We start from the raw sequence: 17,308 nt of genomic DNA, 5'->3' as shown, positions 1-17,308 counted from the left end.
GACAAGTGTTAATGCAGTTTTGGAGAAGCTAGAAAAGCAGCGTTATAGAATGGAAAATGATACATTAACATCCCAAACTCATCTCTAAAATTTTTATTGACTTTTAAAGGTAAAATCTTGGAGAGATGGAGTAAGTGTTCAACTATTAAACATGGTATTCAAGTAATACTCTGATTCTCAATGTGCAATGCATTTCAGAGCTAGGATCCCAGGTTCGATTCCAGCCTCAGGTGACTGTTTGTGTGGAGTTTGCACATTCTTCCTGTGGTTTGCATGGGTTTCCTCCAGGTGCTCCGGTTTCCTCCCACAGTCCAAAGATGTGCAGATCAGGTGAATTGGCCATGCTAAATTGCCCTATAATGTTAGGTCAATTAGTCAGAGGGAAATGGGTCTGGGTGGGTTACTCTTCAGAGGGTCAGTGTGGACTGGTTGGGCCGAAGGGCCTGATTCCACACTGTAGGGAATCTAATCTATAAGTAAGTTATTAAAATACATGAGCTAGTGTGTTTCTATATTACAATTGTAAGCCTCTAATATAACCATGTGAAAGCATGCACCAGGAGAATTGTTGGGAAAATTTTCAATCCATCTTCATCAGTTGCAATTGTTCACCATTCCTGTTTCAGGTAATATACCAATCAATGTCCTTTATTCATTCTGCAAAAGGTAAAGAAGTAATTACAAATACTGGACACTCTGCAGCCTTCTGTTCTTAATAAAGAATTCAGGAATCATATCTTGGCACTCTGCAGGTCATTGGTCTGAACAATGAGCTGAGATGCATCTTTTTTTATCCTTTGTAGCAAGGTGTGCTTGTGATGCAAGTTTGTAACAGACTTGGGAGACAGACTGATAGCTGGATTAGAGACCTGCCTTGAAAACACAATGCTAATCTTTGTTTCTCTTTACCTTAACACTGTTATAAACCTTATGTTTTTAATCCTTATACTTATATTCAGACCTTGCAGTGTGTGAGGGAAGGGCTCATGCCCAAAACGTCGATTCTCCTCCTCCTTGGATGCTGCCTGACCTGCTGCGCTTTTCCAGCAACACATTTTCAGCTCTGATCTCTAACATCTGCAGTCCTCACTTTCTCCTTGGGGATTGATAAGGTCAGGAAATAGTTTGAGAGCAAAATATTGGATTGAGGGGTGGGTATTCTGGAACAGATTTCGACAAGCTGAGAACAGGGAATAGCAGATGAAAAATTATGAATTGAATTGAATTAGCTTTGTTGTCACACATACTCAAATGTTTACAGTGAAAAGTCTATAAGGTGCCACTTAAAGCTCCATCTTATGTACAGAGGTGCCTAGATACAGCTTCTTCAGTTACAGATTAGTTATTGTGGGAGAAAAACAAACCACTGTGCCTGCCCAGCACTTGCTCACAGAAACCATGTCTGTTCTTAGCCAAACAGAGCCTACCCATAATGCCACCGTCACCTCAACTGGACTACACTCAGCTCAGGAAGTAACAGTGAAATGAGACATTACCTAAACTGTTCCCCCCCCCCCCCCCCGACTGAAAGAATACACTACCTAGATGATCTGCTAACTGGTTTTCCTACCTCACAATTGTATCACCGCTTCTGAAGCCCCGAGACATTCCCTGTCTCCCCAGGTACTCAATCCCCAAAAAGCCCATGCTGACTAGGTGGCACCAAGATACCTGACAAGAAGGAACACTACCCTAGGGACCTAATGAAGTCAGGATGCTAGTCATTAGCATCCATTTCTGCAGATTAGCTAAACCTCCTGTTACAATTGTTAACTGATGGATACTGCTGGACAAGCAATTATTTTCTATTAACTTTAATCAAAACTGCATTGTCTTGTAATTAACATTTCACTACTGTAACCCTATAAGAACTGTCCATATCTGAAGCTCAGGGAAGAGAATCCTTGACCTAACTGTGCAAAGTGTCAGTTTTGTATCAGCGCAGTCAATTTCTCCTCCCCATAATAGCGTGAGAAATGAACTAGATGTTTGTCAATTTCACAAGCTTTCTTTATGGCCTCAATTTGTAATTGGACAATTCTCCGACAGTTACAGTGCAACAATGTCACCAACACATGGTGCCATCTTAGGTACAGACTATCTAGGTACAATCCTTAGTTACAATATAGAGAAATGAAAAAAACAAGTTACAATATAGCTATACACAGTGTGACCATAGGACGGAAAAAACGGGAAGCAAAGTTAAAAGGCAAACATCACAGTCTGTCTCCGAGGGCTGTCTGCAGCAAATCAGCTCAGGGAGCCTCCATATGGTCTGATCGCTGGCTGGCACTACGCTCTGCACTCGACCACTTTCCTTGCTCCTGCACTGGGCTGTTGGTTCAACTAGTTCAATGTAGCTCACAGTACGATCTCCTCATTATGTCCCTACAATATTCCTAAAGTCTCTTAGCTGGTGCCTGGGAAGGAGTTAACAAATTTCAGGTCATAGGGTCCTTTGTAACTTAAACTGGATGAGGTGGGTTTTTAATGTCAGAATAAAATATTAAAAACAGGTGGAAGGAAATGGGAATATAGAAAGCAGAGCAAGGAATGATTTAGATTGCTCTAGCAAAGACCCATCACAAACCACATATTGAGAAGTTTCATGCTGTGTTGTAAACTTTGTATGGTAAATATCATAAATGGTGGTTAGGATAGTGGAAAAGGGATTGCAATTAGTGAGTGGGCCAATGATGTTTTCTTCTTCCTTCATCATAATCATCATTATCCTTACACTCGAGTTGAGAGAAAACATCCCCAGTTCCTCATTCTCCCCTTAAATGTGTATTGACCTGCCCATGAAAGTAGAGCTGAAATTAAAAGTGGTTGAAACATCATGCAGGTCAGGCAGCATCCAAGGAACAGGAGAATTGACGTTTCGGGCGTAAACCCTTCTTCAGGCTTATGCCCGAAACGTCGATTCTCCTGTTCCTTGGATGCTGCCTGACCCGCTGCGCTTTTCCAGCAACACATTTTCAGCTATGATCTCCAGCATCTGCAGTCCTCACTTTCTCCCTGAAACATCATGCACTCAGGGTCAGTAAAAATGGGTGAAAGGTGCTGTTCTTTGGTGCTTCAGAGAAATTCCCTGTTACTAAACTGGCACCAGCAGGATGCCATTGAGCTCACCATTCCTCATGGTAGAAGACAAGTAGTGCTCAAGAACTCCACTCAACTAGCAGTTGAGGCGAGAGTGTCAAAGAACATGGGGGAGGTGTAATGATGTGGAAGCACAACATTTTTTGATTGGAGGAAGTGGTTTTTTATGGTTCTGTGTTAAAACTAAGATGGGAGAGGTGTGCTGTCTTTTGTTAGTCCATTACTCCATGGGTTTAGTCCAACCTAAACTTAATTGTTTTATTCAGCTCCCACTATGGCCAATATTAGGATAATCATGACAAAAGGACATTTAGGTTTTACATTGGATTCACCACACATGTGCTTCTCTTCATTTGATTTAAATTTTTAAAAAAAATCAATTTGCTGTGGAAAATCCCATGAAGTTGCAGAATTAGTGAACACATAGTATATAGAAAAGATAAATATTTACTTGGCTATAGAACCCCAAACACACAAAAAACCCAAATCAGAAAAAGAGGTAAAAAACAGATTTTCCTCTCTAAAGATTCACTTTGAGGAAAATACTTCTGGCTAATAAGCCTTAATTCTTGAAGACCATAAAAATGGTGTGATGTGTTCAACTGGCTGTCAGTCTGGCAGATGTAGCCAGGTGTCACCAATATAGGCCGATGTCTCTTTGGCAGATTAACCTTGCTCAGGAGACAATATTGAGAAGACTTTGAGTTAGTGTTTAAAAGGACAATCACGTTTTACATTGGATTCACCACAACAAGAAACACAAGCTGAGCAGCTTCTTTCTTCTAGCAAGTTTCCTCAACTGAAATCCAAAACCATCTGGAACTTGGCAAAACACAGTTTAAACAGAACAGTTATAAAGCCCAGTCATTTAATAAATCAGGTGTTTTCCTAGAAGTGAATTACAACAACTGGGAGTTATAATTATCTAGAACCGTCTGATTTTCAAGGAATGCCTTGTTAAGAACTGTCTTTTCATTGACTTCGGAAAAATATTCTAGGTATCTCCACAAATGTTTAAACTCAAAAATGATTAAATATGATACCATTGTAACTCTAAGTAGTTCCTGTGAGGAATGCTAGGTACAATAGTGCAAATTGGAACCAGCCTTAAATAGCAAGCAGTGGCAATGGTTTTTTGGTGAAATTGTTTCTCTCAGAGGGTGAAGAATGTGCTCGTAATCAGTGTGAGAAAGAAAAGAAGGATATGCTCGGATGTGTTTTCTTGTTACCATTAAACTTTTTGCAATATTGCTTTGCAGTCCTACTGGTGAGATATTTTGCATTCTGCAGTCTGTGCCATTTCGTTTTGAGCAGCACAGTGACACTAATTGTAACCCTGTTGTTTTGGGAGCTTGGTGACATCCACACCCAAGTGTTTCTGCTTCTTCATTCCAACTTTCTTAAGAATAGATTTGATGGTCTTAGTCAGTGAGGTTCGGTGAGTTTCCTGTCTGGCTTAGTACTATGCCAGCTGTCTTCTGGGTCCAGATGGTGATTGTATTTCTGGATAAGTTTAATAAAAGGCAAAGGGAAGTTATTAGACAATGGAAAGAAGTAGGCAAACCCTTTTGCTTCTATAGAACTAACGAAATATCATTGATCTGAAACATGAACTCATGTTTACAGTCTTCCTACACATTGTCTGACCTGCTGGGTATTCTCAACAATTTAATGTTGTTTCAGATTTCAGAATCTGCAGTATTTTGCTTTTGTGTTACTATTCCTCCTTCAACTGTTTATCATCCCAGTCACGTAAAAATACAGCTGAACTGTCTTTTTGAAAAATGCTGGAAATCAGAAATGAAAACAGAAATTGCAGGAAGAGAAAACATAGCACACCTGGCAACACCAGTGGAGAGAAAGCAGAGTTAAAGTTTCAGGTCCAGTGACCCTTCTTTAGAATACATTCTGTGGCTCATTGGCAGGCTCAGATTTTATTGAAATGGGTAAAACTCATAGGTAAATGGGTGTAACTCATTTTGAGGTCATTCTAGATTTGGAAGGACATTGCTGGCAGAGCTACTTGTGAATTTGTTGGAATTGATTTTGCAGGGTGTTGGAGCCAACTGTGCCTCAGCAAGTTTGCATTTAATGAGCAGCAGGCAAAGCTTCTGTCCCTTTAAGGGATGAAGGTCTCACCCCTAAGAGTGTTTGACCAATCAATGGACCAGGAGCTCTTCAGTGCCACTGCCACCAGGAGCATTGCTGTGATTCTAAGAATCAAATCAACGTAATAGGTTTAAGAATAAAACAGAATGATCTTCCTGGCATTCACATAGACACCATATACAGTACAACATAACCAACCCAGCCCTGCAAAGTCAACCTCAATAAATTCTGGAGACTTATGTCAAAATTGAAAGAGCTTTTCAACTGACTATGTCAGGCTTGATTAGTCTTACTCATATACACATTCCTCTCAACTAATTTTCCAGGCACCTCTAACACCATGCCTGTTCCATCAACAGGGCAGACCCTAAGAGCTGCCACAATATTCGCAATTAGGAGGTGACACAATTCCTCAAAGAGGTATTTCCCACACGGCAAAGAGTCCACCTTCTGCTAGGAATATGCCAGCAAGATTTGGAATGTGCCTGGTATACCGCCCCTCACATCCTACCCAACCTTTCTCAACTGCCTCCCAGCATGTTCCCCGGGGCCTTGTAAAATCCAAGCTGTTACTGTGGGAGTCTGTAAGCACATTCGTACTCTGGCTTAACTTATTCATAAGCTCTTCAGCTGCTGAAACTAAAGAAGAAACTCCTAACTGCACACAATAGAATATAAATTCAACCCAGATGACACCTATATCCTTAGTGCTGCTCATATTCCTGCTTCCTTTCAAGGGCTGGATGGTTACTGGGAAATAAGAGCCCCCCTCTGCAACCATGGCTGATGACTCCATTATAAAAACTCCTAAATGAAACTGAATGTACATATAACATAGCCCACGCTTTCACCAGCGTCATCATGGAACAGGTAGGCCTTCTGAAGGTGAGGGTCTGGTGTTTGGATCCATGGGGTTTTGCAATAAATTCCAGAAAGATTATGCTGTATAATCCTGGCATGTTGTGGCAGGCAAAGAAAGAAGTAATGGATGTTGAAGGGCTGGGAGGGCAGCAGTCTACAATTAGTCGAGAGTGTGGTGCTGGAAAAGCACAGCAGGTCAGGCAGCATCCGAAGTGCAGGAGAATTGATGTTTCGGGCATCAGTCCTTCATCAGGAATGAGGCTCCCCTTTATATTCCAGCAGAGCTCAGAGATAAGTGGGAAGAGGGTGGCGCTGGGGGGAAGGTAGTTGGAAATGTGATAGGTAGATGAGGGTGGGGGTGAAAGTGATAGGTCGGAGAGGAGGGTGAAGTGGATATTTGGGAAGGAAGATGGACAGGTCAAGAAGGTGGTCAAGAGTCTGTGTTTGGTAAGATGAGGACATTGTGAGGGAGGAACATTACCTCCACTATGATATAGCTCATTGGAGCTAAATAGGACTTAGCTGTTGGAACTCGGTGTTAATTAAGTGCAATGATCACTCATTGACTGTAAATTTATTTATTTATGTTTGGAAGTTAAGTGTTTATTTTTTCTTTTAGCTGTTCTTCAGTAAAGATTAACATTTTCAGCATGTGATGGTCTCCACTTTGAAGAATGACAAGATAGGTGTTAGGAAAAGATTAGCACCCTCTGATTGAGGATTCTAATTTGTAATGCACTAACGATGGGTGGCCTACATAGCTTGGTTGGTGTAGCTATAGTTACAATTACTGTCAATCAGTAAATATTAATACATTTTCAATTGTGAGTTTATATTTGGAATGGAGTCTGTCACCTATGCCAGCCATGTGTCCTCAGAGCTTTTCATTAAACTTCCCTCCCACTATGTGCATTGTGTAAGGTGGTTCATGGCTGATAGTCCTAGTACACAGGTGGGCTTTTAAGAAATGGATCTTCCAGAAATCCTGGAAGTCCAAGCAATGACAAGTAAATCTGCAACTGGCAAGCACGTAACAGCGCAGGAGCAGTGCCATACAGGCATGTTGCATACATGAGGGGTGCCTAGTAAATTGAATGATGGTTCATTTTTTTCCTAAGAGGGGAGGTATTCTGAAGATGTGGGTGTAAGAGAGCTAAAAGCAGATTCAAGATGGTGGCAGTCTGAACAGTCTGCTGTGTTGGGCTCTGTGCCATACCTAAGACAAGGTGGGCGCCCCCGCCCCATTAGCCACCCCTGAGGACAGTGTGTAATATAATGTAAGTAGAATACCTAGAGCACTTTTAAATTCAGATTTTACAGATTTGGAGCTGAAATGAAGACACCCAAGTGAAAGGGAGCAAAGGGTGCGCAGCAGACAAGGCACTCCTTTACTATGTTGGGCACACCCGCAGTCGTTACCTCAACTCCCATGGCAGCGCCCTTAAGTTCAGTGGAGCAACAGCATTTGCTCATGGAGTTCGCAAAACTCTGTGAACAAATAGAGGGAGCGCTGGAACCAATTACGGCCATGCCGACAAAGCATGAGCAGGAGACCCGGGCTTTGAATCAGCACGCAGAAGCGGTGGAACAGAGGACCGCAGCCTTGGAGGCCGCGACAGAGAGCTCCTGAGGGGGCGTGTCCAAATCTTGGAAGGCCAGGTTCAGGCCCTGCAGCATCAAGTAGACAAACTTGAAAATCAAGGTCGGAGAAAAAAATCTTCGGATCGTGGGCTTACCTGACTGTGAAGAAGGTAAAGACATTGCTGATTTTCTCAAGTGACTTCCGGAGTTGTTGGGCCGGGTGAGTGTCGAGCAGGCCTACCAGATCACGGGCCGGCTCAGCGCCTCCTAGTGCGACTCCAGCATTATAAGGAAAAGTATTTAATAATAGAAACAGCCAGAAGACTGGGAGGAGATCCACAGGCTAGGCTTATAAAGGATCGAGGATAATGTTTTTCTTGACTTTTCTGGGACCATAATTAAGAAAAGGAAGGCTTTTGGTGATGTAAAGATAATAACCTGAGAGATTTAAATGTTCAATATTCTCTGAGGTACCTGGCAGTGCTCTGTTTCAGTTGTGGGGGAACTATCTACAACTTGGACTTGGCGGAAAAAGTAAAAGAATTTTTGAACTCTCTGAAATGATAGACTTTGGTCGAGGGGCAAGGAGGAAAAGATGCGTGCGGACAATGGCATAATATAATTTTTTTATCTTCCCTCTCTTTGTTCCCTTCCTTTTGGGGTCTCAGGCATTATAGGCTTGGTGTAAAATCTGATGTGTTTTCTTTTATATCTGTTTGGTGGTTATTAGCTATTCTATTGTTCTGTTTTGCTGGATGAGGTGTGGTTACTCCTTTGATGTAAAGATGTGTAGGGTTGAGACGAGGAGGGGGCAGGGTGATCATCCATTGTTAACTTGCAGGAGTGTAAATAATATGTTTGGGGTGTGGCCTTAACTGGAAGGTGCTAAGATGGTTGTGAGGTTGGGAATGAATGCCCCCTATGGACAAGGGGGGAAGATCTCTGGAGATTTGTGTTGTTTGTGTTTATTTGTTTAAGTTAGGAGTACAGGTTAGTTTTTTAGTTTTAGTAGTTTTGGTAGTGTTTGTAGGAATAGTCTTTAGAATTTGATAAAGTCTTTTTTTCTTCACTCGTCACACATTGATTGGGCTTCTTCCTCTTGGGGGACTGCGGGCTGTAGTGTGTGGTCATGGTTAGCAATCTGTTCAGGAGGTGCACCTGGAATATAAAGGGGAACAACTCCCCCATTAAAAGGAAAAAGGTGCTTTCAAATCTTAAGAAGGAAACGGTTGACATCGTGCTATGGCAAGAAACACATTTGACTGATGGGGAACATCTGAAGTTACAGCAGGTGGACACGATAGCTCCAAAAGCAGAGGAGTGGCCATACTGGTACAAAAGAACCTCCCATTTCAGGTGACAGATCAAATCAAGGATGAGTATGGATGGTCCATCATTCTCAAGGTGCTAATACACAGAGAAGAGTATGTCATCGTTAACGTTTACTGTCCCTGGCGCACCTCTCAAATGTTTAGTTGCTGCACTCTCTAAGTTAATGGCTCTTGGAGTGTGCTGTACAGTTATAGGGGGAGACTTTAATTGTCTCATGGACCCTGGGGTAGACAGGATGCCCAGACGGCTGTTGGGTTCACCTCAGCAGTCTAGACAATTAGTGGATTTGTGTGAGGAGCTAGGGTGAGTGGATGTGTGGAGGTACCTCCCACCCAAATGGGAGGGACTTTACCTTCTACTTCAACCCGCACAAGTGCCACACAAGAATTGATATCTTCTTTGTTCCTTTGGTTTGTTTGGACGGTGTTGGCCTGCAGAATTGGGAGCATAACTATTTCCAACCATGTGGCAGTATATTTAAATGTTAAGACCAAAGATAGTGGAGTAGGCATGTCGCATGGATCCTTTTCTGTTGAAGGATGACAACTTGGTTCAGTATATCACAAGGGAATTCAGGGCTTTTTGGGACATCAATCAAGATACAGCCAGTAATCCACAGTGCTCTGGGAGACCACTAAAGCATTCTTAAGGGTATGATTATTTCATACACAGCAACGAGAAGGTGACAGAGAGGAGAGCAGCAGCGGATGCTTGACACCAGACCATCCGTGGTCAAATTGCAATGGGCTGCTCTGGACTCAGTGCTCACACAAGTGGCGAAGAGAGGGGTCTCCTTTGCAAAGCAAAGGCTGTTTGAATATGGGGATAAGCCAGGGATATTCCTGGTTTACCTGGCTAGGAAGAGAGTGTTCCACAGTCCATTGTGTTTATCAGGGAGAGAACTGGCAATGTTACTCGTGAACTAAGAAGATCAATGCCAGATTCCGGGAGTTCTATGCAGAGTTATACAGGCTGGAGGGCTGTGGGGAAAGGAGAAGTGAGAATGGGATCCTTTTTTTGAAAACTTGTACCCTCCCAGTATAAATGCAGATCCGGCCTCCCTTTTAAATGAAGCTCTGATAGTACAGGACATGCAGGAGATGGTAAGGCAGCTCCAAAGTAGTAAGGCACCTGGTCCAGATGGGTTCCTAAGTGAATTTTACAAGGACTTCATACACATATTATCTGAACCACTGCTGGAGATGTATAGTCATTCATATAGCCAGGATTGCCTTCTGCCCTCTTTTAGGGAGGCTGATATTTCCCTTATCTTAAAGAAGGGGAAAGACCCTGAGGGACCCCATGGGCGGCACGGTGGCACAGTGGATAGCACTGCTGCCTCACAGCGCCAGAGACCCGGGTTCAATTCCCGCCTCAGGTGACTGACTGCGTGGAGTTTGCACGTTCTCCCCGTGTCTGCGTGGGTTTCCTCCGGGTGCTCCAGTTTCCTCCCACAGTCCAAAGATGTGCAGGTCAGGTGAATTGGCCATGCTAAATTGCCCTTGGTGTTAGGGAAGGGGTAAATGTAGGGGTATGGGTGGGTTGCGCTTCGGCGGGTTGGTGTGGACTTGTTGGGCCGAAGGGCCTGTTTCCACACTGTAAGTAATCTAATCTAATCTAAAAAAAAATCACTCTCTATGAGGACAACGTCCTTCCGTTTTTGGCTAATCATGAAAATTTCATACCCCAGTTAATAAAAAAAAATTAAATTATTCAGTAGCTTTTTGGGATACAGGATAAATTTCACAAAATTGGAAGTCATGGCCATGGAGGGATTGGTGGAAGTACCGAAGCTGGAAGACGGAATGGAATTTGCTTTTAGGTGGTCACAGAAAGGTTTACTCTAGCTGGAAATTTTTATTACCCCTTACTTCTGGCAGCTGTACGGAGCTAGCTTTGTGCAGCTGTTTAAGAGAATAAAGCAGGACTTGCAGCGATGGGAGGGACTGCCCATATCACAGCTAGGCCATATAGCCTTGATTGAAATGAATGTTCTTCCTTGGTTGTTATATCCTATGAGGATTCTCCCATTGTTATTACCCAAGCAGGTGATGCGGAGGTTTGCAGGATGGCTTGGATCATTTATTTGGTGCCATAGGCACCAAGTTGCAACCAATTTACCAATTTACCAAGTTGCAATTTTCGCAGGATATGTGGGGGTGGACATCCCAGATCTGAAGAGACACCCAAACATGCGCCTTGCTATCATATATAGGCGAATGGGTGCGAAATGACTCGAAGTCAATATGGCTTGATGTTGAGGCTCGCAGATAAACTTACTGTTCATGCATAAGAGCATTGTGAGAGTCTGATCATCATAAATATGGAGAAAACCTGGAGGATAATGAGGCAGAGTGAGAGCAATTTGCTTAAGACTTCGCCGTTCACCCCATTAGTGGGATGAGTAGGAGAGTATCCTGGGAGTGAAAGTTAGGGGGGATCCGGTGTCCTTCCTGTTTGGACTACCGAATCCTTGGGTGAGCGCAGGAAGAGGTTATTCAATATCCTGACACACTGTGCGAGGAAGAACATCCTAATGGATTGGATATCAGAAAAGCCTCCAGGTCTTGCAAGGTGGCAAAGACTTGTGATGGAGCACATTCCTCAAGATTGCCTGACAAGTATGGTGCACCATGGAACAGAGCAATTTTATAAGATCTGGTAGCCCTTTCTAAATCATATAAACATGGATCTGTTGGTGATACTGATTATATAGCCACGAGGGCCACACATGGTGGTCCGGGGACCTAGGGTGGGAGAAAGAGGAGAGGAAGGCGGAGTAAATACGCGTATAATAACTGTTGCTCCTATGGATGGGAACCTTGATGGAGGTGCAGAGAGTGGAGTAGTGTAATGTAGTACAATGTAGTGTAATTTAACTTTAGTGGATTGTAATTTAATTTGATGTTATTTTATTTAATTTGAGTTTATGCTAATTTGGGTTAAATAAAGTAAATATGAAATGACTGTATTTTGAACAATAGTAGACAGTTTATTGTCAATGTTACTGTAAAATAATATAATAGTATGATATCATTTCTACTTTTATGTACGTTTGTACTTTTATGACAATTTTTGGGTTTTTTTGTAAAAGAGTGAATATTTTTTCAAAATAAATAAAAAAGAGTTAAAAGCTAGCAGTGACAGCACCCAAGTGTTCTCAATAAGAGACAATGTAACATTTGGTTCAGGACAGATAGCACTAGCTGAGTTGCTATGAGACAACAAAGCAAATTTGAATTTCGCCAACCAGTTTAAATGATTCCCTGAAAATATCAAATTCCAATCAAGTTTGAGCTGAGTATATTGAGAATTTTAAAAGCCAATGACACAATCCCATGCTTGGGGGGGGGGGAGGGGTGTGCAAGACCAGGGAAAATTGAACAGTTGAGAGGAGAACTGCCAAGCCAATGACATCTGCACACTGCCCAGAAAATAGCTATCTTAAAGCTACCTTTATCGATTAGTAACCTGTGAAGCAGAATCTCCAAGAAGAAAAGATGACAGGAATACAGAGAAAACTGAAAGCTGCCTGGTTTTGAGATAAGAAGTTTTGTTTGTAAATCTTAATTGGGGGTTTCATTGGACTAGTATTATAGAAGGGGAGGGTAAAAGATAGGTTAGAGGAAAGAGTTGTAAATAGTTGTTAGTTAATTATTCTCTATTATATTTTAAGAAATAAAGTTGTTAATTTTGACTTTAAATTGTCTTGGCCTCTCGAATTTTCACAGATTACTGCATGGGATTAATCTTCTCTGTGTTGCTGTTTTAAATTAAGCAGGAGTGTTTACCCTGTGTCGTAACGGTTAAAAATCCTCAAAATTGAAGCTTAATCAATTTTTGGTGAAATTCAGCCCAAGAAGTTCAATAAAATGTGATTCTTAAAACCTCTCATATGGAATGATTAAAACTTGATATGATTTGTCCTGCCTGTAAATATAAGAAATTTCTTCAATTCTGCTTTTACTCCATTAGGTGGCAGTCTATGCCATGAAATTCAATTTGTGTAAAAAGGTCACAGCCCAAATCTTTCAATCTGTGTCAGATTTTGTATTTCTGACCCAAATTAGATGTATGGTGCTGGAGTTTGTGTCTTTGGCTAATATCTGTTTTGTCACATTTAGTAGAGGGTTCCTTTCCATGAGGCCAAGCAGATCTTTGCACTAACACCTTCTCAAACTGTCTCATTCACTTCCTACAGCGTCCCATGAGGCCCCTCTTAGCCTAGCCCCATTCTTCCACTCACTCTACCTTGAACAACTCACCATTGTATTAGATGCCAGAGTAGACCAGCAGCCCTGTGCCCATGCCATCTTTAAAAGGCCTACATGCACCTAAACAAACACTGTCAGTCCAGGGTTGGCATGTTCACTCTCTCGCATTTGACCTAGATATGGTAGGGACATTTGGTGCCACACTTTACTGGTAGGGACCTGAAGGCCCTGGTGGACAGGGTGGTGCAGAAACAAGATTAGAGTGATGCTAGAAAAGCATAACAGGTTACGCAGCATCCGAGGAGCAGGAAAAATCGATGATGAAGGAATCCTAATTAAGGGATTTTGTGTAAAACATCAATTTTTCCTGCTCCTAGGATGCTGCCTGACATGCTGTGCTTTTCCAGCACCACTCTAATCTTGACTCTGATCTCCAGCATTTACAGTACCCACTTCCACCTGACGCAGAAACAGCAAGTACTCTTCCCCCAGGAACAGCATTGGAGCCATGACACCAGAACATGCCAGCTTGGGCCAAGCCTGCCACTGGGTCCAGTCAATCTCGGCCATTTGGAGGAATGCCCTGCATTGTAGGAAGCAGGTCTGCCAGCATAAGTGCCACCATCGTCCCTCTGAACCTCACACTCACTACTTCTGTACTGTAGTCACTTCCTACAAAAGTTTATGCTCTACCATTCTCACTAACTGCCTGCAACATTGACTGGGACAACACATCTATCCTGGGACAGGCTAAGCAAAGACATAACAGAGAATTCCTAGAGGCCTAGCACTCCAACCACAGCACCATAACCAAACACATAGATCTAGATACCATCTATCAACCCCTCAGAAAACGAACAGGAAATGACATCACCACAAACCCCAGGAACCCCATCCAGGACAAACTTATAAATAGAAAGCAGGAGACAATAGCTTCACTTCACTTGGAGGTCACCATTGATGATGTTACCTCGCCAGGTAATGAGACGTCTGGATATCAAACCAACGAGCAAACCTACACCCTAAACCTCAACCTGAGCTACAAACCTTCACTGACTGTTGATCCTTTGGAAAGTTTGGATAATTGAAATAGATAATAAAGAGATGGCAGCTGTATTGAACAGTACTTTGTATCAGTTTCATTATAGAGGATACAACAAACATTTCAGAAGCAGCTATAAAAAAAGGAAATGGGATGAAGGAACTCAGGAAAATCACAATCACCAGAGAAGTCATACAGAGGAAGTAGTTGGAGTGTAAACTGACAAGTGCCCAGGTACTGATGGACTTATCTCTAGTGTCTCTAAAGAAGTGGTTCGCGAGGTAGTTGATGCATTGATTTTAATTTTCAAAAACTCCCTCATTTCAGAGAAGATCCCATTAGATTGGAAGATGGCAAATGTAATTCCTTTATTCAAATGGGGACAGAGATAGAAAACAGCCCAGAAGAAATTGCTAGAAATGAGGCTGTGAGCCGAGGGGCGGTGAGATAAATGGGAGGGCGGTGGGGCTGGGGGGAAGGTAGCTGAGAGCGCAATAGGTGGATAGAGGTGGGAGTAATGGTGAGAGGTTGGAGAGGAGGGTGGAGCAGATAGGTGGGAAGAAAGATGGACAGGTCATGAGGGGGATGCTGCGTTGGAAGGTTGGAAATGGGACAATTTGGGGGGAGGGGAAATGAGGAAATTGGTGAAGTCCACATTGATGCCATGGGATCCCGAGGTGGTAAATGAGGCATTCGTCCTACAGGCGTCGGATGGTTAGGGAGTGGCAGTGGAGGAGGCCTAGCACTTGCATGTCCTTGGTAGAGTGGGAGGATGAGTTGAAGTGTTCGGCCACGGGGCAGTGGGGTTGGTTGGTGCAGGTGCCCCGGAGATGTTCTCTGAAGCGCAAGTAGGCATCCTGTCTCTCTAATATAGAGGAGACCATGTCGGGAGCAACATATACAGTAAATGACGTGTGCAAGTGCAGGTAAAACTCTGATGGATGTGGGAGGCTCCTTTGGGGCCTGGGATAGAGGTTAGGGGAAAGGAGTGTGGCTCAGGTTTTGCAATTCCTGCAGTGGCAGGGGAAGGTACTCGGGGGGGAGGGAGGATGAGTTGGTGGGGGGCATGGACCTGATGAGTGAGTCTCGGAGGGAATGGTCTTTACTCGAAAGCGGATCGGGGTGGGAGGGAAATATATCTCTGGTGGTGGAATCTGTTTGTAGGTGGCGGAAATGGCAGGGGATGATGTGATGCATACGAACGTTGGTGGGGTGGAAGGTGAGGACCAGTGGGGTCCTGTCCTTGTTGCGGTTGGAGGGGTGGGGTTTGAGGGCAGGGGTGCAGGTAGTGGATGAGATGCACTGGAGGGCACCATCAACCACGTGGGAGGGGAAATTGCGGCCTTTAAAGAAGGAGGCCGTCTAGTGTGTTCAGTGGTGGAACAGGTCCTCCTGGGAGCAGATACAGTGGAGGCAGAAGAACTGGGACTAAGGGATAGCATTTTTACAGGAGGCAGGGTGGGAGGAGGTGTAGTCCAGGTAGCTGTGGGAGTCGGTGGGTTTATTGAAGATGGCAGTGTTGAGTCGGTCACCGTTAATGGAGATGGAGAGGTTTGAAAGTTATAGCAGAGCACCTCGATAAGTTCAATCAGGCAGCATCAATGTGGCCTTGTGAAGAGGAAATGATTGATAACCAATCAATTAGATCTCTTAGAGGAAGTATCATAAGCTGCAATCTTGTAGATGCACTGTACACATTTCTTCAGAAATGATTTGATAAAAGGCCATGCCAAAAGTTATTGTTGAAAATAAAAGCTTGAATGCAGGGGTTGACATATTGTCATGGCTAGAAGATTAGCTGGCTAACAGGAAGTAGTGAGTAAGAAACAAATGCCCTTCTGAGGTCTTCCTCACTTTCCCTTCCCCAACTCCAACCTTTTTTCTAATCCCACCTTTTGATTAGATTAGATTACATTACAGTGTGGAAACAGGCCCTTCGACCCAACAAGTTCATACCGACCCGCCGAAGCGCAACCCACCCATACCCCTACATTTACCCCTTACCTAACACTACGGGCAATTTAGCATGGCCAATTCACCTGACCTGCACATCTTTGGACTGTGCCACCATGCCGCCCACACGCTTTGTGCCACCGAGCCACTGTGCTGCTTTGTGTTCACTATGCCTTCTAGCCTTCCCTGTGATGCTGAATGACCTGTGTTTGACTAAAGACTTTGTTTAATGTCTTTACACTCCGAACTCAATGAATTTCAGTCATAGAGCCATCGAGATGTACAGCATGGAAACAGACCCTTCGGTCCAACCCGTCCATGCCAACCAGATATCCCAACCCAATCTAGTCCCACATGCCAGCACCCAGCTCTCATCCCTCCAAATCCTTCCTATTCTTATACCCGTCCAAATGCCTTTTAAATGTTGCAATTGTCCCAGCCTCCACCACTTCTTCTGGCAGCTCATTCCATACACGTACTACCCTCTTCATAAAGAAGTTGCCCCTTAGGTCTCTTTTATATCTTTCCCCTGTCACCCTAAACCTATACCCACTAGTTCTGGACTCCCCAACCCCAGGGAAAAGACTTTGTCTATTTATCCTATCCATGCCCCTCTCAGCCTCTGACGCTCCAGGGAAAACAGCTCCAACCTGTTCAGCCTCTCCCTATAGCTCAAATCATCCAACCCTGGCAACATCCTTGTAATTGTTATCTGAATCCTTTCAAGTTTCACAACATCTTTCCAATAATAAGGAGACAAGAATTGCACACAATACTCCAACAGTGGCCTAACCAATGTTCTGTACAGCTGCACCATGACCTCCCAACTCCTGTACTCAATACTCTGACCAATAAAGGAAAGGATACAAAATGCCCTCTTCACTATCCTATCTACCTGCGACTCCACTTTCAGGGAGCATGAACCTGCACTTCAGGGTCTCTTTGTTCAGTAACACTCCCTAGGACCTAACCATTAAGTGTATAAGTCCTGCTAAGATTTGCTTTCCCAAAATGCAGCACCTCGCATTTATCTAAATTAAGCTCCTTCTGCCACTTCTCAGCCCATTGGCCCATCTGATGAAGATCCCGTTGTAATTTCAGGTAACCTTCTTCG

General features: G+C 43.4%; 1 protein-coding gene across 1 annotated transcript in view; it reads left to right on the top strand.

Moving 5' to 3' along the window:
• The first annotated feature begins 15,414 nt into the window (after positions 1-15,414).
• The window catches only part of tyms (thymidylate synthetase), an 11,073-nt gene continuing 9,179 nt past the window's right edge, over positions 15,415-17,308 (top strand). Inside the window, exon 1 of the mRNA XM_043689330.1 lies at positions 15,415-15,444. Within this exon, the coding sequence (XP_043545265.1) occupies positions 15,415-15,444 (30 nt within the window). The remainder of the gene's footprint in view (positions 15,445-17,308) is intronic.

This window comes from Chiloscyllium plagiosum, chromosome 4 (assembly GCF_004010195.1).
Source record: "Chiloscyllium plagiosum isolate BGI_BamShark_2017 chromosome 4, ASM401019v2, whole genome shotgun sequence".
NCBI classification, from domain to species: Eukaryota; Metazoa; Chordata; class Chondrichthyes; order Orectolobiformes; family Hemiscylliidae; genus Chiloscyllium; species Chiloscyllium plagiosum.
This window is presented reverse-complemented; position numbering and strand designations above follow the sequence as displayed.